At 32.5% G+C, this 21141-nt stretch overlaps 4 protein-coding genes across 4 annotated transcripts; 1 reads left to right on the top strand and 3 right to left on the bottom strand.

The window, feature by feature from the left end:
• Nucleotides 1-1318: 1318 nt before the first annotated feature.
• Nucleotides 1319-6978, bottom strand: LOC111709053 (uncharacterized). The gene is made up of 8 exons (XM_023482634.1): nucleotides 6964-6978; nucleotides 6651-6653; nucleotides 5634-5715; nucleotides 4773-4852; nucleotides 4181-4250; nucleotides 3441-3524; nucleotides 1729-1785; nucleotides 1319-1530 (listed from the first exon to the last, which is right to left on the bottom strand). The coding sequence occupies exons 3-8, from the start codon at nucleotides 5704-5706 to the stop codon at nucleotides 1487-1489; spliced, it is 408 nt and encodes a 135-aa protein (XP_023338402.1). The 5' UTR covers nucleotides 5707-5715; nucleotides 6651-6653; nucleotides 6964-6978; the 3' UTR covers nucleotides 1319-1486.
• LOC111709051 (CUE domain-containing protein 1) lies at nucleotides 6652-9488 on the top strand. The gene is made up of 4 exons (XM_023482632.1): nucleotides 6652-6878; nucleotides 7768-7914; nucleotides 8344-9046; nucleotides 9111-9488. Exons 1-4 carry the CDS (start codon nucleotides 6769-6771, stop codon nucleotides 9132-9134), a joined length of 984 nt encoding a protein of 327 aa, XP_023338400.1. The 5' UTR covers nucleotides 6652-6768; the 3' UTR covers nucleotides 9135-9488.
• Nucleotides 9486-14852, bottom strand: LOC111709049 (uncharacterized). Its single transcript, XM_023482631.1, has 8 exons — nucleotides 14735-14852; nucleotides 14144-14243; nucleotides 13637-13746; nucleotides 12940-13102; nucleotides 12455-12517; nucleotides 11475-11858; nucleotides 10927-10979; nucleotides 9486-10672 (listed from the first exon to the last, which is right to left on the bottom strand). The coding sequence occupies exons 1-8, from the start codon at nucleotides 14839-14841 to the stop codon at nucleotides 10348-10350; spliced, it is 1305 nt and encodes a 434-aa protein (XP_023338399.1). The 5' UTR covers nucleotides 14842-14852; the 3' UTR covers nucleotides 9486-10347.
• LOC111709052 (peptidyl-tRNA hydrolase 2, mitochondrial) lies at nucleotides 14841-20182 on the bottom strand. Its single transcript, XM_023482633.1, has 8 exons — nucleotides 19998-20182; nucleotides 19536-19639; nucleotides 19305-19349; nucleotides 18957-19013; nucleotides 18138-18188; nucleotides 17192-17255; nucleotides 16932-16984; nucleotides 14841-15259 (listed from the first exon to the last, which is right to left on the bottom strand). Exons 1-8 carry the CDS (start codon nucleotides 20149-20151, stop codon nucleotides 15233-15235), a joined length of 555 nt encoding a protein of 184 aa, XP_023338401.1. The 5' UTR covers nucleotides 20152-20182; the 3' UTR covers nucleotides 14841-15232.
• Between the last annotated feature and the right edge of the window lie 959 nt (nucleotides 20183-21141).

Genomic DNA, 21141 nt, shown 5'->3' with positions numbered 1-21141 from the left:
ATTACCCCCAGGATTCTAGGGGGGGGTATTTACCCCCAGGATTCTAGGGGGGGGTATTTACCCCCGGGATTCTAGGGGGGGGTATTTACCCCCAGGATTCTAGGGGGGGGGTAAATAACCCCAATAACCCCCCTTATATCCGCCACTGCTTTTAAGTGTTATATGATTTATTAATCACCCACCATGACCACAATATCACCATTTGTCACTCTTTCTAGAGATAGACACGTTCAGCTTTTTCTCATTTTGTTCTTTTTTCAATCTTGAGAAAAAATTTATTTCATTCGTTCTTTAAGGTATCGTTCATTTTCCATCCATTTCATTCATTTTCTCACTGAAACGAAGTTCAGTAGAATCATTTGTTCAGTAAAAATGCATTTTTATCAAAACATTTGTACTAAAAATCTTTTAGGTAAAAACCTGTTTTTTCCGTATCTTGTGGAAAATTTGTTTGTTCAGTCAAAAACGATATTCATAACCAGAAAGCTCCGAAATAGGAAGACGACTTTATAGCAATACGTAAGTGTATTTGATGTTATAAAGAAAATAATTTTACTAGACACTTATTCAATCACAATTCAAGTGAAATGCGTCTGTCTGTTTACACTGAATAATTTCTGTTTCCCGTGCTCACTGCCCACTGGACTGTCAGTCTTAATTTAATTTTAAAAGTCGTCTTCCTATTTCAAAGTTTTTTTGTTATCACTAGTTATTCAAGTTTGTTAGAACGATTTTCATTCGTTTCTTAAAATTGAGCATTTCTTCATTTGTCTGAACGACCCATTTCTTTAGTTTTTTTTTTCCTGAACAACGACAGCCTTATAAACTTATAATTTATCGTAATCGTTTCTATGACTTGAACATCGCAGCAAAAACAATTTGTATAAAACAGGTGTGACCAAAAACGCAAGAATGATATGGTCTTCGTTCTATCTTGATATATCATTAAAATTTTATAATAATTAATTTCTGAAACTATTTTAAGTATCGGAATTGCAATTACAATTAGAATCTTCTTAATGATTTCCTAAGTAAAAGAAAGGAAAATGTGATATCACAAGCTTTAGTTGGGTCTTAAAGTATTACAGGATTTAACTGAGTATTTTAATACAAGTGTCCAAACCTGTCATCATAGTATGACTTAAGGGTTGGTTTAAATTTTTACAAGATTTTTTATGATAAAACTTCTTTTGACACGGAAAAAAAATTCCACATAACGTTCTCAGTACAATTGTGCCGACCCAGAAACTTCAACTCGATACTAAAAACTCTTAGGTGATTATTCAGATAACTTAAAATGAGGGATATTATCAAATAATCAGCTGTTGACAAGTTTATTAAAAATTCATAAATAAAATTTAATATTTTTCCGACTAGAAATGCATTTAAAGAGGAAAATTGATAGATTTTTTACACATTCTGCTGTCTGCACTATATCTACAATTCTTTTGAGCATTTTGTCATCAAAGTTCTTAGTGACCGCTGTCTAACCAAAGGCAGGAGCTGCTGCAAGCAAAGGAGCTGTTACCGCTATAATAATAAAACTTTATAAATACAAAAAAGAATTATGTTGCAAGAATAAAAAACTGAAAAATATCTTTAAGGGACTGTCCACGTGCACCTTTACATTCCTGATTCACAATAGTACCCATTAAACTTATGCCTGAATAACTTGAAATTTATTCTCAAGTCCTCTAAACTAATTTAGATAAAATTTACCAAAACTACCTGCAAAGAATGGAGCAACTGTAGCAGCAAATGCTGGCGCCACCAATGCAAGTGCACCTAGAAAAATATCAAAACCTTTAGAATAAACTGCAGGCTTTAGAAAAATATAAAATCTTTTATCAAAAATGTTTAAAAGTAAAAAATCTAAAAATGACTCTTCTGTGAGGTTGCATTTATCGTTGCATTTACATGAATTAAAGGGGGGGCGTTTTCACATTTTGTGACACCAAATTTTGTACAGGCTGCGCTATGCATGGATCACGAAGAAAATTTGAGATCGGAGGTCATTAGCCTCCATTTTGACCTCCATGAATTCAGGAAATATAGGAAAATACCACTTATTTCCCTGTAATTCACTTGTTTTAAGTTAATCAGGCATGTTTTCACATTTTTTGTTATCAATGACCTCTGGAGGTCAAAATATGAAATCAATGAAAATGGGCCATGTGAGGTATCAAATCATAGGTTTTTTGGTGTTTCGATTCCATTCTGAGACCCCTTTTTGACCTCAGAGATCCTGGAGGTCGTGACCTCCAGATATCAATAACCTCTGAAGGTCAAAATATGAAATCAATGAAAATAAGTCATGTGAGGTTTCAAATCACAGGTTTTTGGGTGTTCCGATTCCATTCTGAAACACCTTTTTAACCTCAGATGATCATAAAGGTCGTGATCTCCCAGATATCAATGACCTCGGGAGGTCAAAATATGAAATCAATGAAAATAAGTCATGTGAGGTTTCAAATCACAGGTTTTTGGGTGTTCCGATTCCATTCTGAAACACCTTTTTAACCTCAGATGATCATAAAGGTCGTGATCTCCAGATATCAATGACCTCGGGAGGTCAAAATATGAAGGTCTGATTAACTTAAAATAAGTGAATTACAGGGAAAAAAGTGGTATTTTCCCATATTTTCTGAATTCATGGAGGTCAAAATGGAGGTCAATGACCCCCGATCTCAAATTTTCTTCATGATCCATGTAGACGACCAAAATTAGAGGCTGCATGCAAAACTTCAGCCTTCTATCCCAATTTTTCGGACAGACTGTACAAAATTTGGTGTCAGAAAGTGTGAAAGCACCCCCACCCCCCTTCCATGGAATCAAGAAGGTTGTATAATCAAGATGGTTACTCTCAATGGGCTCCAATATATGGAATATGTGTTCTCCTAAGATAGATACTAGATAAAAAGTCACTCTCGCCTCTATCATCAGTGAGGCCATATTAGGTTTTTTAAAAATCTTTTTATCTAAAGAAAAACCTTTTCCGTACATTGGAGTGCATCGAGAGTAACCAACCTTATTATACAGGGTAACCCACATCATATTAGATCGTCAATCGGTCTAAATTACCTTTTTCAGGACTAATCAGAAACTTTAAGAGGAATTAATTGTTTTGAAAAATTGAATAAGGCTAATTTATGAATTTTCTTGTGGAAAATGCGAGGTTTTTCGAGTATTATGGGTTTATTTTGACGTTAAAACAGTAATATAATATGATATGGGACTCTGTACTACCTTGCATTGAATCATCTTTATTTCAGTCAAGGTCAATGTCATTTACAACAAAACAAGAAGAGGCATTAAAATTTTTTAAAAATCCAGTTTTCCTTTTGTAATATTTCCAATCCAGTTTTTATACGAAAATTTTTCGGTTTGAAAATGAAGTATTTGAGAAAAATTAAACTTAATCATTTGAGTAAAAAACTTACTGAGCAGCCATTGGAAAATGTTGAAGGTTATCATAACAGTAGCTCCAAGCAGTATAGTATTCACAAATGCAAAAACCAGCATGCCTATATCATCAGATTTAATTCTCATGTTGGGTTTTTTTCCCTCTCTCAAAATTAAGCTTTTTTGCATTCAAATTGAATGTTCTGAAATTTGCGTTTTCTTTCATGCGAAACATTAGCTCTGATTTATAAAAATTTGTTTTTTCATGGCTTTATCTTTGGTTAAAAAAAATTGTATCTACACCAAATTAATGTAGGTTTTTTGCGGAGCCAACAAGATGAACGGCAGAAGTTCCTGTATGTTAAAAAAACGGATCATAATATGATGCCAACAATAAAAAAAAAAATAAGTAAGAAATGCCCTTAAAGAAGAGTTTTGTGTGATTTGATTATTGGCGTTGTTGCAGTACAGACATCTACATTTTTATTGAATACAAACTTGGACAGAAAAATACAGATTTCTGCTTTCCAATTATACCGTTTCCATACCGTGAAAACTAGAAAACTGTGGAAAAGGAAGACAGCATCAAAGTAATAACTAAGTGTATTTAATGTTGTTACATAGCACCACTAAACTAACTAAGTGAAATGGTTCTGATTACAATTGCTGTGCTTTTATGGTGATAACTTTAGTCTAAAAATCGTCTTTCTTTTCCAGAGTTGAATGTTTCTCACTGAATAAAATTGTTTGCAAATAATTAAATAATATATAATTTAACCTCCAGCAGCTATCCAACCAATAGAAACCAGTTCAATGGATCTTTCCTGAGGATATTGCTGATTTTGAACCTAAACAATAGAGTGCTATTGTCTTGCAATTACAGAATTGATGGGAAATTCAAACATTTTTTAAATGTTAAAGGGACTTGAGCGTAATTGAAAGTAATCCTCCTTGCAAAGATGGCATTGCCCTGTTTACAAAGTACCCTTGAGAACCTAAATCCGATCAATTGATGTCCAGATGATATCGTCATTTCCCTGCCTCGAACAGTGTTTAATTCTAAATATTTCTCCATTGCTTCTTATAAGCAAGAATTTTTTATTTTAAAATTGCGCATTTGTTCATTGGAATAATGTTAAAAACGGAAAGATTCGATATTTTACTGCATGAGGAAATAGTTCTTGGGAAAGTTGCTGTTTTACTGCATGGGGAAATTCGTGTTGGGGAAATTGGTTGTTGGGGAAGTTGCTGTTGGGGAAATTGGTTGTTGGGGAAGATGTCCCGGGAAAATTGTGACTGGGGAAGTTGCTGGAGATCTAACCTAACATCAAGGATACCATTTTAAGTTCTTTTAAGTTCTCAGAACTTACCTTTGATTTCTGGTTCTGCTGATCAGCAGAGTTAACTTGATGGAAATGGAGAACAGGTTCTCCAAGGACTGGAGACATACCTGTAACATCTTATGTTTGGCATAGTTTAGAAATTAATCTGTTTTTAAAACATTCCAAAGTTTGGAGCTTCACAAGCAATATTACAAGCTTCATGTATTTAAAAACATGTTCTGTTACAAAACTTGGATTATGTCCGACTTAAACGATTTTTTAAAAGCCATAAAAAAAACCAAACCCATTAATTTTTAAGTAATATTTATAATAAAAAAAATCCAATATCATACAGGATGCTAGAATAATATGCACTGGTATCTTCATTGAAATATTGATATGCCTGGTTTTTCTGAGGACATATGTGCTTGGTTTGTTTTTAAAGTTTAAAAGTTTTGGGAATTTAAAAAGGTTCCACAAAAATGAGAAGTTTTGATGTTCTTACAATGCACTTTGACATATTTTGACACTGAGAGAAAAATATGCATAAAACAAACCAAACACCAAAAACTATCGGTTTAAAATAACCGTTTTTTAAGATAAATAAAATAATAAAAATACAACTTTGAAATGTTGTTGAAATGGGTTACCTTTTAAAGGTCCATAATAAATTAAAAAACAAACCATCACTATCTATGGTAAAACAATTCAATCCTTTTAGGCTATTTTTTACGTAAAAATATTCATTAAAAATATTTCGTAAAATTAGAAATCAGGACTGCTAACAAGGAATTATTCAAAGACATGAAAATTAATTAACAGAACAATGATATGGCCAAAATAGTCAAATCTATCAGCGCAAACCGGAGTTTTTTTTAAATGTGGTTTTCAACAAGTTTCCAAACTGACCTGAAACCTGTTCTGTTGACATAGATAAACCACAAGTCAACAACAAAGAAAAAATGCATACTGGGAAATACATTTCTAGTCTGAAAAAGGCATAGGTAAATATTTAAAATATATAATATCTGACATTTTTTAACCTGGTGCAGAAAAACAAGATTTGTTCAGAAGAAGAACAAAATGATAAACCAGTCATTATATGTACCGTTTTTAACCTGGTGCAGAAAAACAAGATTTGTTCAGAAGAACAAAATGATAAACCAGTCATTATATGTACCGTTTTTAACCTGATGCAGAAAAACAAGATTTGTTCATCAGAAGAACAAAATGATAAACCAGTCATTATATGTACCGTTTTTAACCTGGTGCAGAAAAACAAGATTTGTTCAGAAGAACAAATGATAAACCAGTCATTATATGTACCGTTTTTAACCAATCATATTCTCACTTCTTCCCACTATATTCCCGTCTCTTCCACTCTCATCTATTTTTTTCCACTCTTACTAAATCTTCCCCACCGCTTTTCCCACTTTTAATACTTTTTTTTCAAAATAAAAATGAGGGCAATTTGTAATGGTTTTAGCTCTGCCACTTTTTACCGCATGCTTTTCCAAACTCATTTCAACTATTTCTCACTCATCTCCACTCACCTCCACTCTAGCCTCAAAACTCTTTTCCAAGGAAACTCTTTTCCATTTCTTTTCACCTTATCTATTTTTCCAACTTTTTTCCTGATTTCCTTAGTTTCTTTTTCCAAATTTTTAATTTCATAATCATATTGTGTAATTGTTTTCTCTAAAATATAGGATTCCTAATATTTCACGGGGGGGGGGGGGTGTGAATATAATTTGAGGGGTTAATTATTACATTTCCCCACCCCCCTTTTTTACCTTTCGGTGTATCCCTTAGTATCCCTTTTATCAATTCTAACTGCGTAATGTGTTCTATTGATCAAGTATAATAATGTCTGTAGCTATGTTCCTAGAATACAGCTGAGCTGGGACGACGTCTACACTAAACTCTCTTCTATCGTATGACTTGAAGGGTTTCTGTAGACAGCAATCAATAACACCCGGCCTAATGTACACAATGGTACTGCAATATACAAGAATTCACTAGCAGAGGGAGGAAGCACATCAGCATGGGGGATAGAACAAGCCAAGCAACTCAACTGGAATTTAACCAGGCAATGACAGACTTCAAAATAATGTTTCCTAACATGGACATAGATGTCATTGAAGCAGTTTTAAGGTATAAATAATAATATATTAAAATATTCATATAAACTAGTGTATAGAAAATATTTTTTTCATAAACAATAGATTTTAAGTTTAACCTAGAAGTGTATCAATATCAACATAATTTATTTTAAACTATTAAATTTTATTAAATCTTCCAGAATAAAACAACAGTAAATAGCTTATCATATTTTATTTTAAATTTTTGGAATGATGATTTTAAAAATTTAAACACTGTGGCTCTAGAATTAAAATGCTCTGCCTATTATATCAAGTCAAGAAACTAGGGAGGTGTCCAATAGCTCCTTGGCCTATGCTATCACAATCCCTTCTGGATGATCATGTGGATAATCCCTTAAAATCAAAGAGAAAAGAATATATATTAGAGGGGAATTTACTAGAAAAAGTGTAAAACGGCCATTTTGTTGTACTGTTTCCATACTGCAGGGCAGGTGTATTTCACATATTTGTGCTATATAACCTTTTGGGCCCTGGAATATCATTTCATAGAAATTTTAAAATTAATATTAAAAGAAAACCAAATTATGAAATAAGCTGGTTTTATAATTGACCAATGATCATTTCACATAGACTCTATGCCTTTCAGTTTACAAACGATGATTTTCCGTTATAACTATAAATCAAATGATGTTTTTATTCACCTAATTCATTTTATAAAGTTTATTTAACAGCTTTAAAAAATTCGCAATTGAAATGGATAGTCTAGAGAACATACTGTATTAATGTACTCTACTGCATATGATTTTTGAACATTTACATGATTTGTACACATTGAACTCCCTTTCAGACTGAAAGGGGCCGAAAAAATTCATACCTAGGGATTTTCTAAATTCCCCTCATATATATTCTATTCTCTTTGCTTAAAATATTATTTTATTTAGATCTAATGGTGGAGCTGTTGATACAACAATTGATCAGCTTCTGGCTATGACAGCAGACATAGAAACTACTCAGGATACCACAAAGGAACATGAAACACCTCCCCCCTCATACCAAAACAATTTACCATCATACAATCAAGCAGTCAAGTAAGTAACTGTATATTTTTAAAGTGCTTGTGTTTTATTAAAAAAAAACTTATATTCCCTTTAAACCTGTAGGAAAAATGAGTTAATGGGTAAAAAGTTTAATAATAATAATAAAGAAAAAAAACGTCAGTTGAAGTCTTTTTTCATTTTAAACAGGATATTGAAAATCATTTGCTTGTGAGGGGTAAATTAATTGATAGCAAAAAATCACCAGTCAATAATTACTTTTTTAAATCTCAATATAGACCTTTTCGCTTTATATATTAATAATGGATTATTTCGATTTATATTTCCTTGAAACTCTGAATAAGTCATATTAATAATTTAAATTACAGTGCTCAATGTAATCAAGTCATAATGTCATAATTTTATTAGACATTCATTCATTATTCATTTTTTTAATCTCAATAATTCAATTTGTTATTGCAGAAATGATCCAAACTTCCAAGAGGATCTCAGCGACTTGATGGGAGCTTCAAGTATAGGTCAACCAGACCTATTGTCAGGCCTTTACAACCTAGGTGCCAGTGGATCAGATGTGCCATTATGTATACAGAGAGGATGGAAACCGCCCATGCTTGGTAAATTACCGTCCAACTTTTTACGGATCAAAGGATCTTCCCGCCATGGACATTCTTACATGCATCCTGAGGCACCATCTCATTCCTCTTCTTTAAGCCAGGAGATGATCAGAGAGAGAATGAGTGAAAACCAGAAGAAACTTAGTTTATCCTCAAATGATGGTTTTGGGACTAATCAACTGTTGGAAGATGAAAAATTTGCACTAATGCTCCAGAATGAGGAGTTTATGATGGAACTTCGGGGTAACCATGAGTTCCTTTCAACACTAGAAGAGGATGAACTAGATAAACCCCAGGAACTAGGTGCCAAAAAAGGAAGTCTAGGGATGGATGACGCTGCATTTAGAGAGAAACTAAGAAATATGGGGAAACAGTCAAAACAGAAATTTACCAAGCTTGCCAATATGTTCACAAGACAACGTGGAGCTACACGTCTACTAGGTCATGCTCCGGCTCCTAGCAAAGATAACCTTCTTCTCAATGCAGAACCTCTAGTCGACCCTCATGACAGTGACAGCGGGAGTGAAGATGAACGTCACAGCACCACAAAGGTAAATTTCAAATTGTATGAAAATTATAAAAAATGATTGTTTTAAAAACTAAACTTTGTTTCAGGGAAGGAAATACCAGTTGATGTGATAATTGGCAATTCAATAAATTTGTCATCAGAAAATTTAATTAACCAAGAGAATGGAATCTAATTTGAAATTCTTATCTGAAATCTCATTTGGAAATCTCATCTGAAATATCAACTGATAACCAATTCAACATTGTCAAAACCAAATCATTTATGAATGAGCTTGGCACCCAAATCCAGCTCATTTCTCTAGAACAGCTAAACCCTGTTCAACTTAATGTGATAACTTATATAATCTCATTAAATGTTTTATCTACTGTCTATCTAATATCTATTTATCTACCTATCAACTGCATATTTACATTATGTGAAAATTTAACAATACATTTGGCAACATAAATAAAAAATAGAAAAAACTTTGAGAATTGATTATTTTAAAATGAAAACCATAATTTGCTATAAATTAAGGAGTAATTACATGGTTTGTTAACATAATACTGAGATGCATTTTGACAGTTTATGGACTAGTTTAATGAACATTAAATGTTTTTGGCCTTCAGTCTGATACAAGAATTCAGAGCCTATTACAAAAACATTGTTGTCCAGCAAAAAACTAGTTTCTTAGCTGTCTTAGCATGCCACAGTATAAAAAAAACCTTGTTCTACTTGCACTGCTATAAAAATAATTATAAAATGCTACTTTCAATTTAAGTGTTGACAAAAATAAACCTTTCTTGATGATTCCAGATAAATGTTTTCTGTACAATTATTTACGTTTTTACCCATATTTGTTTTGATTATCATCTTTTCTCCAGTAAAAGAGATCACATAAAAGTAAGGATAATGACTAGGAAGCTGAAAATACAGTACACAGATGTTAAAAACGATTTCAGGTCCAAAATATGCATTAACTGCTATAACAATGTAGAGTTTTATGGTGGTCGACTTTGTTTGAAGTTTTAACATCTAAATCACCTCCACCTCAATTGTGAGCAATTGTTACTCTTAAACAATTTTTGCTGAACCAGAGCAGTTTAAAACACCTTAATGAGTTGATAGTGAGAAAAATGTTCCAATAACATAAAAAATAAATAAATGGAAATCCTAGTCTAATGAAGTTATGTCATTTAATTTTCTCAGTTTTCCAGCTTTGTATACTTCAAACTAGATTTTTTTCGCTCAAAAAACCAATGAAATATTTTGCCATAGTAAATGCGTTCAAAAACGACAAAAAATAGGTAACATAGTTGAGAGAATTAAGTAGATAAAAATGAACTATTTCTTAATTTCAGAAGCAAGTTTTTTAAGTTGTCCATTTCTAGTTCGTATTTCTCGCAAATACTTCTGTGTTTCCAATCTTACATTTTCCCCTGTTTTGACCTTCTTATTCTCCTTTATGTCTTCTACTTCTTTTTCATCCCGCTTTCGTTTTTTAATAACTTTAACAGCCTTTGTCAAAACTTCTTTATCATCCAATCTTGGGGTCGCCATCTTTTTCGAGAACATTGGAGGTCGACTCTTCCTGTGATGATGGAAGAGGACGGAGGATGATCCATACATTACCTTTTTACTCCTCTTTGGGGATTCAGCTTCTTGTAATCTAGAGAAAAAATGTTAATGCACAATATTGTGGTTAACTGACCAGATGTGGGAACTCTTATATTGTCAATGCTTGAAACACTTTATCAATACATCGCATGGTATTAGTGCCCTAGAGGGAAGTTCAGTTACATATACTTTTGATTAGAATCCACAGTTAAAAGTTACGACGAAAAATATAATTAAAATTTTTAAATAAATTAAACATTTTTGTAAAAGATACTTGAAAAAAAAATCTAAAAATAAGTTTGTTACCTGATATGAATTCGTCTGTTTTTTAAGTTTACTCCTGCAGTGTCACTGCGAATCTAAGAAAAAATTGTGAAATATAATTCTAAATACGTAACTCAATTTTTTTCTCTCACATATCTAACTCCTCCAAAAAACAAGAATAATTTCAACTTAATATTTCAATATAAATCGTTATCTCTTCTTCCACCTAATATCCAATAATATAATAAAATTTCCAATAATTTAGACTTCAATGAAATAATCATAAATATAAAAATGCCTGCAATGTTTTGTGTATTGCCATTTTTAATGTTCCATAACAACACAAATTGCAGTATTTATTTTCACAATATTTTTCTTTCAAATTCCACCGGCCCAACCTTTCTAAACTTGTAAGAAATTGAACGATTAGGGATTTATCTGGAATTGAAAAAAAAATAAATATATTTTATCATATTGAATGTGAAGAAGTTGCCCTTCGAAGCTTGGACATAAGTTCTAAAATATACGCAAGCCCGAAATCACACAATTAATATTATACTTAAGCTAACCAAAGAATACTATTTTATTACCTTTACATTAATACTTGCTTCTTCCAAAGGGATTCTTACATTAACTTCATTTTCTTCATTTCCGTCTTTATCATTCTTATTCAACACCTTCATTTCTTCTTTTGAGTTTTTCTTTAATCTTTGCTTTCTTATTCCTGGGTTAACATTTTCTACGGTGCTAGATGATGATCTAGACGTACTTCTTGACCCTCGGGAACTAGATGAACTACTGCTGGAACTGTAAGAACTAAGGGTGATGCTGGAACTGAATTCTGACTGATAAAGTTTCTGCGATTTTAACGTCATTTTGGATTCCCGGATTTTTGGAGGGATATTTAATCCGCGGATTTTGTGTGGAGGGAATTGGTTCCGAGAAGACACGTTATCAACTGGTGCGTGATCAACCTTTAAACAATAAACATATCTTTTTCTAGAATTTCTACATTTTAATTAGTTCTTTATTTGATTCTTAGAGACCATTAGTGACCTTCAATGGAAAGATGCAGTGGTAAGCGATTATATCAATACAATGAAGACGACTTTCGATTTCAATTTTTATCAAGCTGTTAAACAGCATGGATACATTAACATAGAAGTCAAGAGAAGTTGCCAATTAAAAAAGCTTCTCTTTTATTTAATTGTAAACTTGCATTTCGAAAAAACTTGTTTACTATCAAAACAAAAAAGTGGTCTTCATTGTATTGATATAATCGCTTACAACTGTATTGATGACTGATTTACGACGAAACCCTTTAAACCTTTATCTGATCAAGATTATAAACGTTATTGTCGTTTTTATATGTTTGTGTTTCTGTCGAATATCCATATGTTTTTCTGCAGTAGAAACCACAATTGAAAATAACCAGTTTTCAAAATTATTTATATCTAATAAAGCTTTTAAGGTACCATTGTGAATCGGACATTGCCATTTTTGAATTAAGGGTCACATGAAATTACGCTAATGTACTATGTAGTAGTCACTTTAATTTTATATTTGTAACCTCTGAGACATGGTGTTCTGCTGGTTTAGGTTTCTGAATCAAACTTATATTCTCTGCATCAATCTGTACAAGGGGTATACTCAAATAAAATCGTTCTTTTTTCCTGTTTCCAATTTTTTATTTCAACCTTAAAACTTGCCAAATACCTTAACATTTATTAAGCTCAAACTAATCTTGGGTGATAAAATATGAGAACTAAATCCTCTTGTTCAACCATTCGTGAATTTATTATTCTAATAATAATTTTTTTTTTTGGGGGGGGGGAAGGCGGCAGGGGAATGGGTGATGAGATAAAACTTTTTCGATTAATACCCTTATTTCACTTTTCCCAAACCTTACAGAAATTTACCCATTCGGCAAAAAACGTCACCAATAAACCTGTAGATATAATATCTTTAATTTAATAGAAGGAAAGGATGATTTTTCAGGAAAATGTATCCCCGAGAAAGGTTTAAAAAGAGATTGCTCAAATTCAGTATACGCTCCTTTTCCCGAAAACTTCGAATTCGTCCATATTTCCGGCGAGCTTCTGCCAATATTCTTACAACCTCCTCTCCGCCGCTAGTGGTGGCTCCGCCAAACTCTGGCTCACTAGAGGAACTCAGGGAAAAGTCTCCGCCTCGGCGGCGAATAGATTCTTGGTCCAAACTTTAAAAAATATTAGATGTTAATCAAAAATAAAAATTTAGGTTTTAGACAATTAAATACAAAATATCTCGCAGATTTTTTTAACATTTTTGTTTTTTTAAATTAAATTGTTAAAATCTATAAAATAAATAAAAAGCTTACACGTAAAACAGTAAAACGTAAATAAGGGAGAAAAGAAAAAAAGTTTTCAAGGGCGTGTACTTGCAGAAGTAATTTCTACTATCACTCAATTTTATCCGAGTTAATAAGCTTTGCTAAATGAATGATTAAATGAATGAACAACCAATGCTTTACTTTTTAAAGATCCCTTTCTTTTATTGTTGTTTTTGAATTGAAAAAGGACTTTCAGATTTATACTACAAGGAAATTACAAGAATTACACACTTATAAAGATAAAAAAACCGACTTTGTCTTCCCCATCGTTGATCAGATAAAACAAGTAAAAGGGTACCATTGTGAATTGGGCAAGGTCCACACTGGAGGCCCACGTCAAATTACTAAGTCAGTCCCTTTACGCAAGTACAAAAAAACTACCTGTGAATAAGTTGACTAAAAGCTTGAGGATTATCCGAGAATAAAGTTTCCAACAATAAATTCAAGAAATCCAAGAGGAGGTAGCTGTGAAGGTCATCTTTAGCTGCAACCTTGCAACAATCAATCAACCAATCAATTAATCAATCAATAAACTAACTATCTTATTGATTTATTAATCAATCAATCAATCAATCGATTTATCAGTCAATCAATTAGTCACTCATTGAAGTAATCAGTTAGTCAATTAGTAAATCAGTGATTCAATCAGCGAATCAATAAATTAATGAATCAGTGAATAAAAGTAATGAATCAATCAATCAACCAAAATCTGCAATTACCAATGAATTCGTTGAAATCAAATACAGTTTGGATCGTTTAATTTCTAAGCCAATTATTGACAAGAGACAAAACTTAATCAAAGATTTTGAGAAAATAAAAAAATGTCAGTTCCTACCTACCATTTAAACAAGAAATTTCAGTTTATTTTAAATTCAAATTTTCCCTAACCTTTTGTATATTAATATGGGAGATTTCAATGCCGAGGGTTTGAAGAAGATGAAATAGATCTTCCAGTTTTCCTGACTTATTCCGTCCTCCACTTAACTTACTAAAATATCTTATGCATTAGCGCACAAATATGTGATATTGATATGTAATATGGTGAATAAATGAAAGTTATAGACAGATCATATTTAGCAAATACAGAACAAATCTAAAAGTTACGATGACCCAGAGGTGCCTAAAATTTATAGGTTAGCTCCAATTATAATTTGAATATAATACTCATTAATTTTTATAATTATATATAATTATTAATATCATAGTTACGACTGTATCACGTGAACAGAATTTCCACCAATGGCAATGATCGTGATTAACTCCTAAACGTTCTAGGCTTCAGCCTACAACCCCTTTCATTTTACCTTGACAGTCCTTTTAACTATGAATATTTAAACCAGACTAAGAATATTACCGTGGTTCTAATGAGTTCTTGAATCAAAATTTGAAGCAAATAAAAGGATTCATGAGTTATGATCGGATATACATCAGAGATTTATACTTTATCACAGTACTTACTAAAAAAAGAAAATAATTTACCTATTAATACTTTTGACTAACTCCGTGGATATAGTACTTGGTGTCTTGATGTTAAGAAGCTTACTTAAACTACCAAGTATAACTTTGTTAATCTCTCCCAAATCCATTCTTATGAAAATATTTAAAAAATAACAATAGAATCAATTTTATAGCACAATCTTTCTTCAACTCTTATGATAATGATATGGCAAAGTTGTAACATGTACAAGAAGAAAAATGTACATAAATTCAGTACAAACTAGAGACTACTAATTAATTCAGTGGCACCACGTAATGTTGACAATGTACATAAATTATAAACACTAGTGACTACTAATTAATTCAGTAGCTGTAAGCAGTACATAATGTTGTGCAATGTACAATGTACACAATGAAAATGTACATAAATTGTACACACTCTACTTATTAATTCAGTAGCAATAAGCAGTACATAATGAACTAATAAACTAATGAAGCTTGATGGTTTCACTGGATGTGTTGTGAGGTTGAAGAACAGGGTTAGTACAGCTTTAAATGCCCAGTAATCTAAAATATATTGAAATCAAGTCAGTGGTAGACTTAAAAGGGTTCATTCTATACCCCCCCCCCCCTTATTCCGCTTCAATTTTGATTGTGAACCATCGAGAATCACGCAGAAAAAGAAAATAGTATTAACAATTTTGAAGCTTAAGCTTTAAATTTAAAATCCTTCTTTCCAAGTGTCCGCAAGTTTATTTATGCTAATTCGAACAAAACGTTTACTATTGCCAACCAACTGAGAATAGAGGGGTTGGGACAGTACTTAGGATCCAATTTATTTTAATGCGGATACGGATCCAGGTCATGAACATTTCTTTAAAGGGGCAGACCGGCTATGTAAGGTAGATAAACTGAGTATGCAGTGTTGTGGACATATAAAACTTTTAAAAGATCTTTGAATCCTGAGTTTGAGCACTAAGTCGACGTTCAAAATCGTACTTTTGGGTGGATACGTTTTCAGAATTTTTTATATATTTAATCTTATCATCGAAAATAAGTATTCTTGTTCAATTATTAGTTTATATTATCTCATTATTAACAAGGATTTACTGCAGATTTTCTGGAATTATTATTCAAAAGACGGCATTTGAAGAGTTTGTAGAAATCTGCGAACAAATTCATAAAGTAAAAAATTCAATTTAATGATGAAAACGAAATAATTAATTTTAGCATTGATTTATTGACAAATTTCTGTTGAGAAATATTTTCCCAACCACCTACTTGGTTTACTGTATAATCTTTACTTTATTTTTCGTCGTCGTAATTTTATTATTTTAAAAAACCGATTCTGAAAACGTACCCACCCAAATTAATGATTTTGAAAGTCGAATTTGCGCTCAAACTCAGTAATTATACATCGTGGAAAAGTTTAATATGTCTCAAATGAGTCTTTAAAAATTTGTTCACAACACTGCACACTCAGTTTAACTAACTTACATAGCCGGTCTGTCCCTTTAAGATTTACTGATTTGTTGAACAAAACAAGAACTTTCTCAAATTATTCTTGATGAGAATTTTTCCAATTACTTCTTTATAACCAAAGCTAACAACAAGTGATTAGTAGTGATAAATGTACATGTACAGGCTACAGAAAAGCATAAGTGAGTTAGAGCGATAAAATCTATACCCAAGGTGTTGCGACATTTCAAAGTCAACCCTGTCTAAAGAATTAATGAGACTGTTTATAAGCAGGCTTAATCACTGTGAATTAAATTGTCATTGAATTCCCATGTTTTTGGTGACACCCTGTATATAACCGCGTGACAGAGGTCATGTTGCAACATAAACCTTCCTGGCATACTAGAGAAACCTAATTATTTTTTGAAAATGAGGCTGAGGATATAAAAAAAAATATTTTTTGACAAAATTAATACCCCTGCCTTCACTGCTTAGGATCTGTCTCCTGATCTATTGGATCCGCAAAGTCTTGGCTCCCTTGATCCGGATCTGGATTCCCGGATCCAGATCCAAGGGGTAAAAGCTTGCTAAATAGCTTTTGCTCTCAAAAAACAAATCTTATTTGTAATCCAACAGAAGATTAATAAAAATGTCTGAATTGTTAGTTAAAAAAAAGCAAAAAATATTCAGGACCTGGATCCGAATCCATTTTTCCCCGGGGGGATTGGGATCCGCACCAAAATGAAATGCCTGCCGTGTGAAAAATTTCTTGGTTAAATACCTGATCTACCAGTTCCCCTGGACCAGGACCAACTGCTAGAACTGTTTTACTTCCTGCATTTAATTGATCGATTAATTGGTAATAGTTTATTGATCAAGTGATGAAATAAATTGTTCGATCAAAATGTGATGACCCGACCCAACCACCCAGCCAACCAACCAACCAACCAACCAACCAACCAACCAACCTACCAACCAACTAACTAAACAACCAACCAACCAAACAACCAATCATACAATCAACCAACCAACCAACTGCACCTGGAGCTATCTGTGTTCTGCCTGCATCCGCAATGACTGCACTGACTAGTCCCACACTCCGAGCCTTATAATAGTTTTTTAAATATTTACAGAAGGGGTGTTTATTTTCCCCACCCATTTAAAAAAAAAAATTTTCTCAGAAAGTTATCAATATTTTTTTTAAGGTTTTATTTTCTGAATTGGGGGAAATTAATGATTTTTAGGGGAAAATAAATGAAGTATCAATAAGAATTAAAAACTTCCCCCTTTTGAAGTCCCATTTTTCATTCTCCCCCCACCAGATTTTCAATAATCACACCCCCCCCCCTCACTAGGGGTCCGTTGCTGAAAATATTAAAATATAGAAATTCGACGCTATGGGGTAAAAAGGTGGAAATCAACTGACATATTTGTCATCTTTTAAGAGACTACAAAAGTTAATTTATTTCCCAAAATTTAGAAAACATATTTAACACCCGGGGGAAAAATTAGTTTCCTAAAAAGGGGGGGGGGGAGGTGAGAATATCCAGGAGTACTTATTGTAGTACCAATACAGTAATAATCAGAAAATTATGAAATAGGTAGATGATGTTTAAACTCAAGTTCTGGCTTTAAATAGTCCAATAAACATGGAACACAGCAATTAAGCAGTGTACATCAGACCCATTTCATTTAATTAATGATTTGATAATTATCCAGTAAAACTATTTGCTTTGTAAAAATATTAAATACAGTAAATTATTACAATTTTCAATTGTTTTCAGGTTATTACTGTGCTATTCAAAAAAGCAAGGTGTGAGTTTTATTTAGTGATATATTGATTGATGGACCCGAGAATCAGTATATTGGGGGTCTAAAAAGGGTAAAACGGTAAAAACGAATAAGGATATTTAAAATAAAAACTAAGGTTATAAAAAAAGATTATGAAAATATGCATGGACAAATTTACGGAAAAGTGACATCACACCTGAGCTAGCAGAGTGTGTAGGTCGTCTTCAGATTCACATTTCAGAGTAACCTAACAATTCAACAGTAAAAAAAAAACATTTTAACGTTATAAGAATTAAATAGACAAAAAAAGTACCGAAATTTTTTTTTAACTTATTGAAAATGTAAGCGCAATTTCAAGTGATCCTCCATGCAATAGAAATGTTTGATTCACAACGGTACCCTTAAAGGCTTTGTCTGATCAAGTATGAATTAGTTATCCATGTTATCAACTTTAAAAACTGATTATTTTTTATATTTCTACTGCAGGAAAATAAATAAGAATTAAAAGAATTAAACAGTTTTAAAACTAAGAAAATGACAATTACTGATCAGATAACGGTTACAAGGGTTCGTTGTGAAGCGGGCATTGCAATCTCTGAACTTGTTACGAGAGTTTACTTTATCTTCGGATTGCATTATTCCAGGAATATATCAGGAACGCCTTCATCGTAAACAGTGTACTGCGGTTTCTGATGGAAGCCTGTAAACAAATTCGGTGCTGCGCACTACTTAGGTCGAGTTTTGTTAATATTTTTCCACAGAAACTGCAGTACACCTTTAAGTTTTAAGTAGTTTTATTCACGGTGGGATATTATTTACTGGAACCCAACAGACAGGGTTAGTGGCAAGGAGCTCCACCCTGGAGCTCAACCTACAGGAAATAATACTTTGACTGTACATTGAATTATAATAATAATAATAATAATAATAATGTAAACACCTATATAGAAGTTCCTGATATATTCCTTGTAATCATGTATCTTTCATTACAATAATTCAACAATGTTTACTGTTCCTTTGGTTGTCCATTGCATTCCCATGTTCTCAGCCAAGAAGAATTTTTTCTCTTCGCCTAAAAAAATGTAATTCAAAGATTTTTGAAAATATTTTCTTATATACCGATTTTTTTCAATGTTTACTTTATATATACCTTAAGAAATGCTAAAAGGCAATTGTGCCAAAAAAAACATGGAAGGGTGGTTCTGGACGTCAAGTCCCCCACATTTCCACATTGTCTAAATTTGTTTCGGCGGAAATCCAGATAAGTTTAAGTATAAGGGTTATGAATTAAACATAATTATTATTTTCTTGAATTTTTATAAAACTGAAAATTCAATTTCAATATTAAAAAAAGTATTTTTACCTGCTTATAAGCCGCTAGGGTAGCATGACAGCACTGCGCCGCTGCCTTAATAATAGTGACTTTAAATTATATATCAAAAATATACCCTAGGATGATTTATCAATTATGGAATGGTTGAGACATGTTTTTAGTCCTGAGATACTAATTTAGACGTTAAACTTAATCAACATTTAGAGATTGTTCCTCCTTTCATGACAATCTACATTCTTCATGTCCTGCTGGTCCGCTTACCTTTCCTTTCCCCATCTTAAGATCGTTCCGGACTACCAAGACCATCTTCATGTCCTGCTCGTCCTCATCCCCGCTGTACTCACTCTCGTCCCCAGATGTGCAAACTATCGGGAACAAATATATATTTTTTTAATAATTTCAATTTTGCACGGAATTCAAATAGAATCAAAAGGAGGAATATAAGATTCGCTAATTTTAATGTTAGACTCGAGGGCGATATTCCCCTCTTGAAAAGAAATTGTTCTGCTAGATGATAACTATGTTTTTCCTCTGACTTGGGAAAAATCAATGATCTAAAGGGGCTAATCGTATTTATAGTAGAAAATCTACATGTGATTTTAATTATTAACATAAATTAAAAATAATATCTCTGTAAATTATGGTATACAAAACGGTCATTTTCGAAATAACCACAGTATCCAGAATGTACTGCGCAAACAAGTATTATTATATATTACATACCCGCGGAATCGTCTGAATCTTCATCCTCGTCTCCATCAGCGCCCGGCGGGCCGAACATTTTGTACAAAATCGCCGATCCGGCCAAACCGGCGGTAAGCCCGGCCCAGAACGCCGGAGCTCGTAGCCCAGCCGTCAAATCATTAATTTTTACCATTCCGACATCATTCTGAAAAATATTGCAAATTTACATGATATGAAAATATCTTATTAAAAAAAAATATAATAATGGAAATTCTTAAAAGAGATGAAAGAATGCATCATGATTATTTCATTGAGTTCAAGAATTCCATTATTACATTTTTATCCTCATAAGACTAATATTTTATCATATTTGTGAGGTTCCGCGAGATTTTATATTTTCAAAAATTCGTGTTAAATACGACTTTAATCAAGTTGGAACAATTGACATGATGTAGGGTTCCAAATAAGTTTTTATAGTTCACTTATGCTCTTGTCCTGACTATTACTTTTTTTTCTAATGTTACATGGTAAAATGTTAAAATACCTTTTGTAAGTAAAAAATTTGTTCCTTACTTGTAAATAGTGTGATTGTTTCCTTAGTTAGTTTGGAGTTTAGAGTGGAAGGGGGTCCCCCTTCCCCTATAAAGTAAGGTCTAAGCTAGGTCAATATTTGAATGAAAATTTCTGAATTAAGGTATATCAATACTTCTAAAAAAGAAAAGGAATTTTGCGTGTGCCCTGTGCAGTGTGCATGTTGTCAGTACAAAATAATTAAGTTAATAATTAGTCAATATTGAAAAGATCAATATAAGGAACGTGTAAGAGTGTATATTCTTTAACTTGTGTAATAATGCTTGGAGCGTGTAAGAATATAAATTCTTTCACGCTCTCACCGTGTAATAATTTCTATCCTTACACGGTCTGAGCGTCAAAGAATGAAAATTCGAAACCCCCATTGTAACGCTTGGAAGCAAACAATATAGGAAACTTTTCTCCTGAACCGCGTAATAATGGGAATTCTTCCACGAAAGGTTTACTACTATGGAACCGAACAGATATGATATAATTATGAATATATGAAAAGAGTAGAAAATATATTATACAGGTACCTTCAATTGGCTAAAGTATTATACATATGTGACGGATTTTCACTAGAATGAATTTGCGACTTTTAATTCAGGGA

The sequence above is a fragment of the Eurytemora carolleeae genome, unplaced genomic scaffold (genome assembly GCF_000591075.1).
Source record: "Eurytemora carolleeae unplaced genomic scaffold, Eaff_2.0 scaffold853, whole genome shotgun sequence".
Lineage (NCBI taxonomy): Eukaryota > Metazoa > Arthropoda > Copepoda > Calanoida > Temoridae > Eurytemora > Eurytemora carolleeae.
Note: the sequence above shows the minus strand (reverse complement) of the source record. Positions and strands in the feature narration are given on the sequence as shown.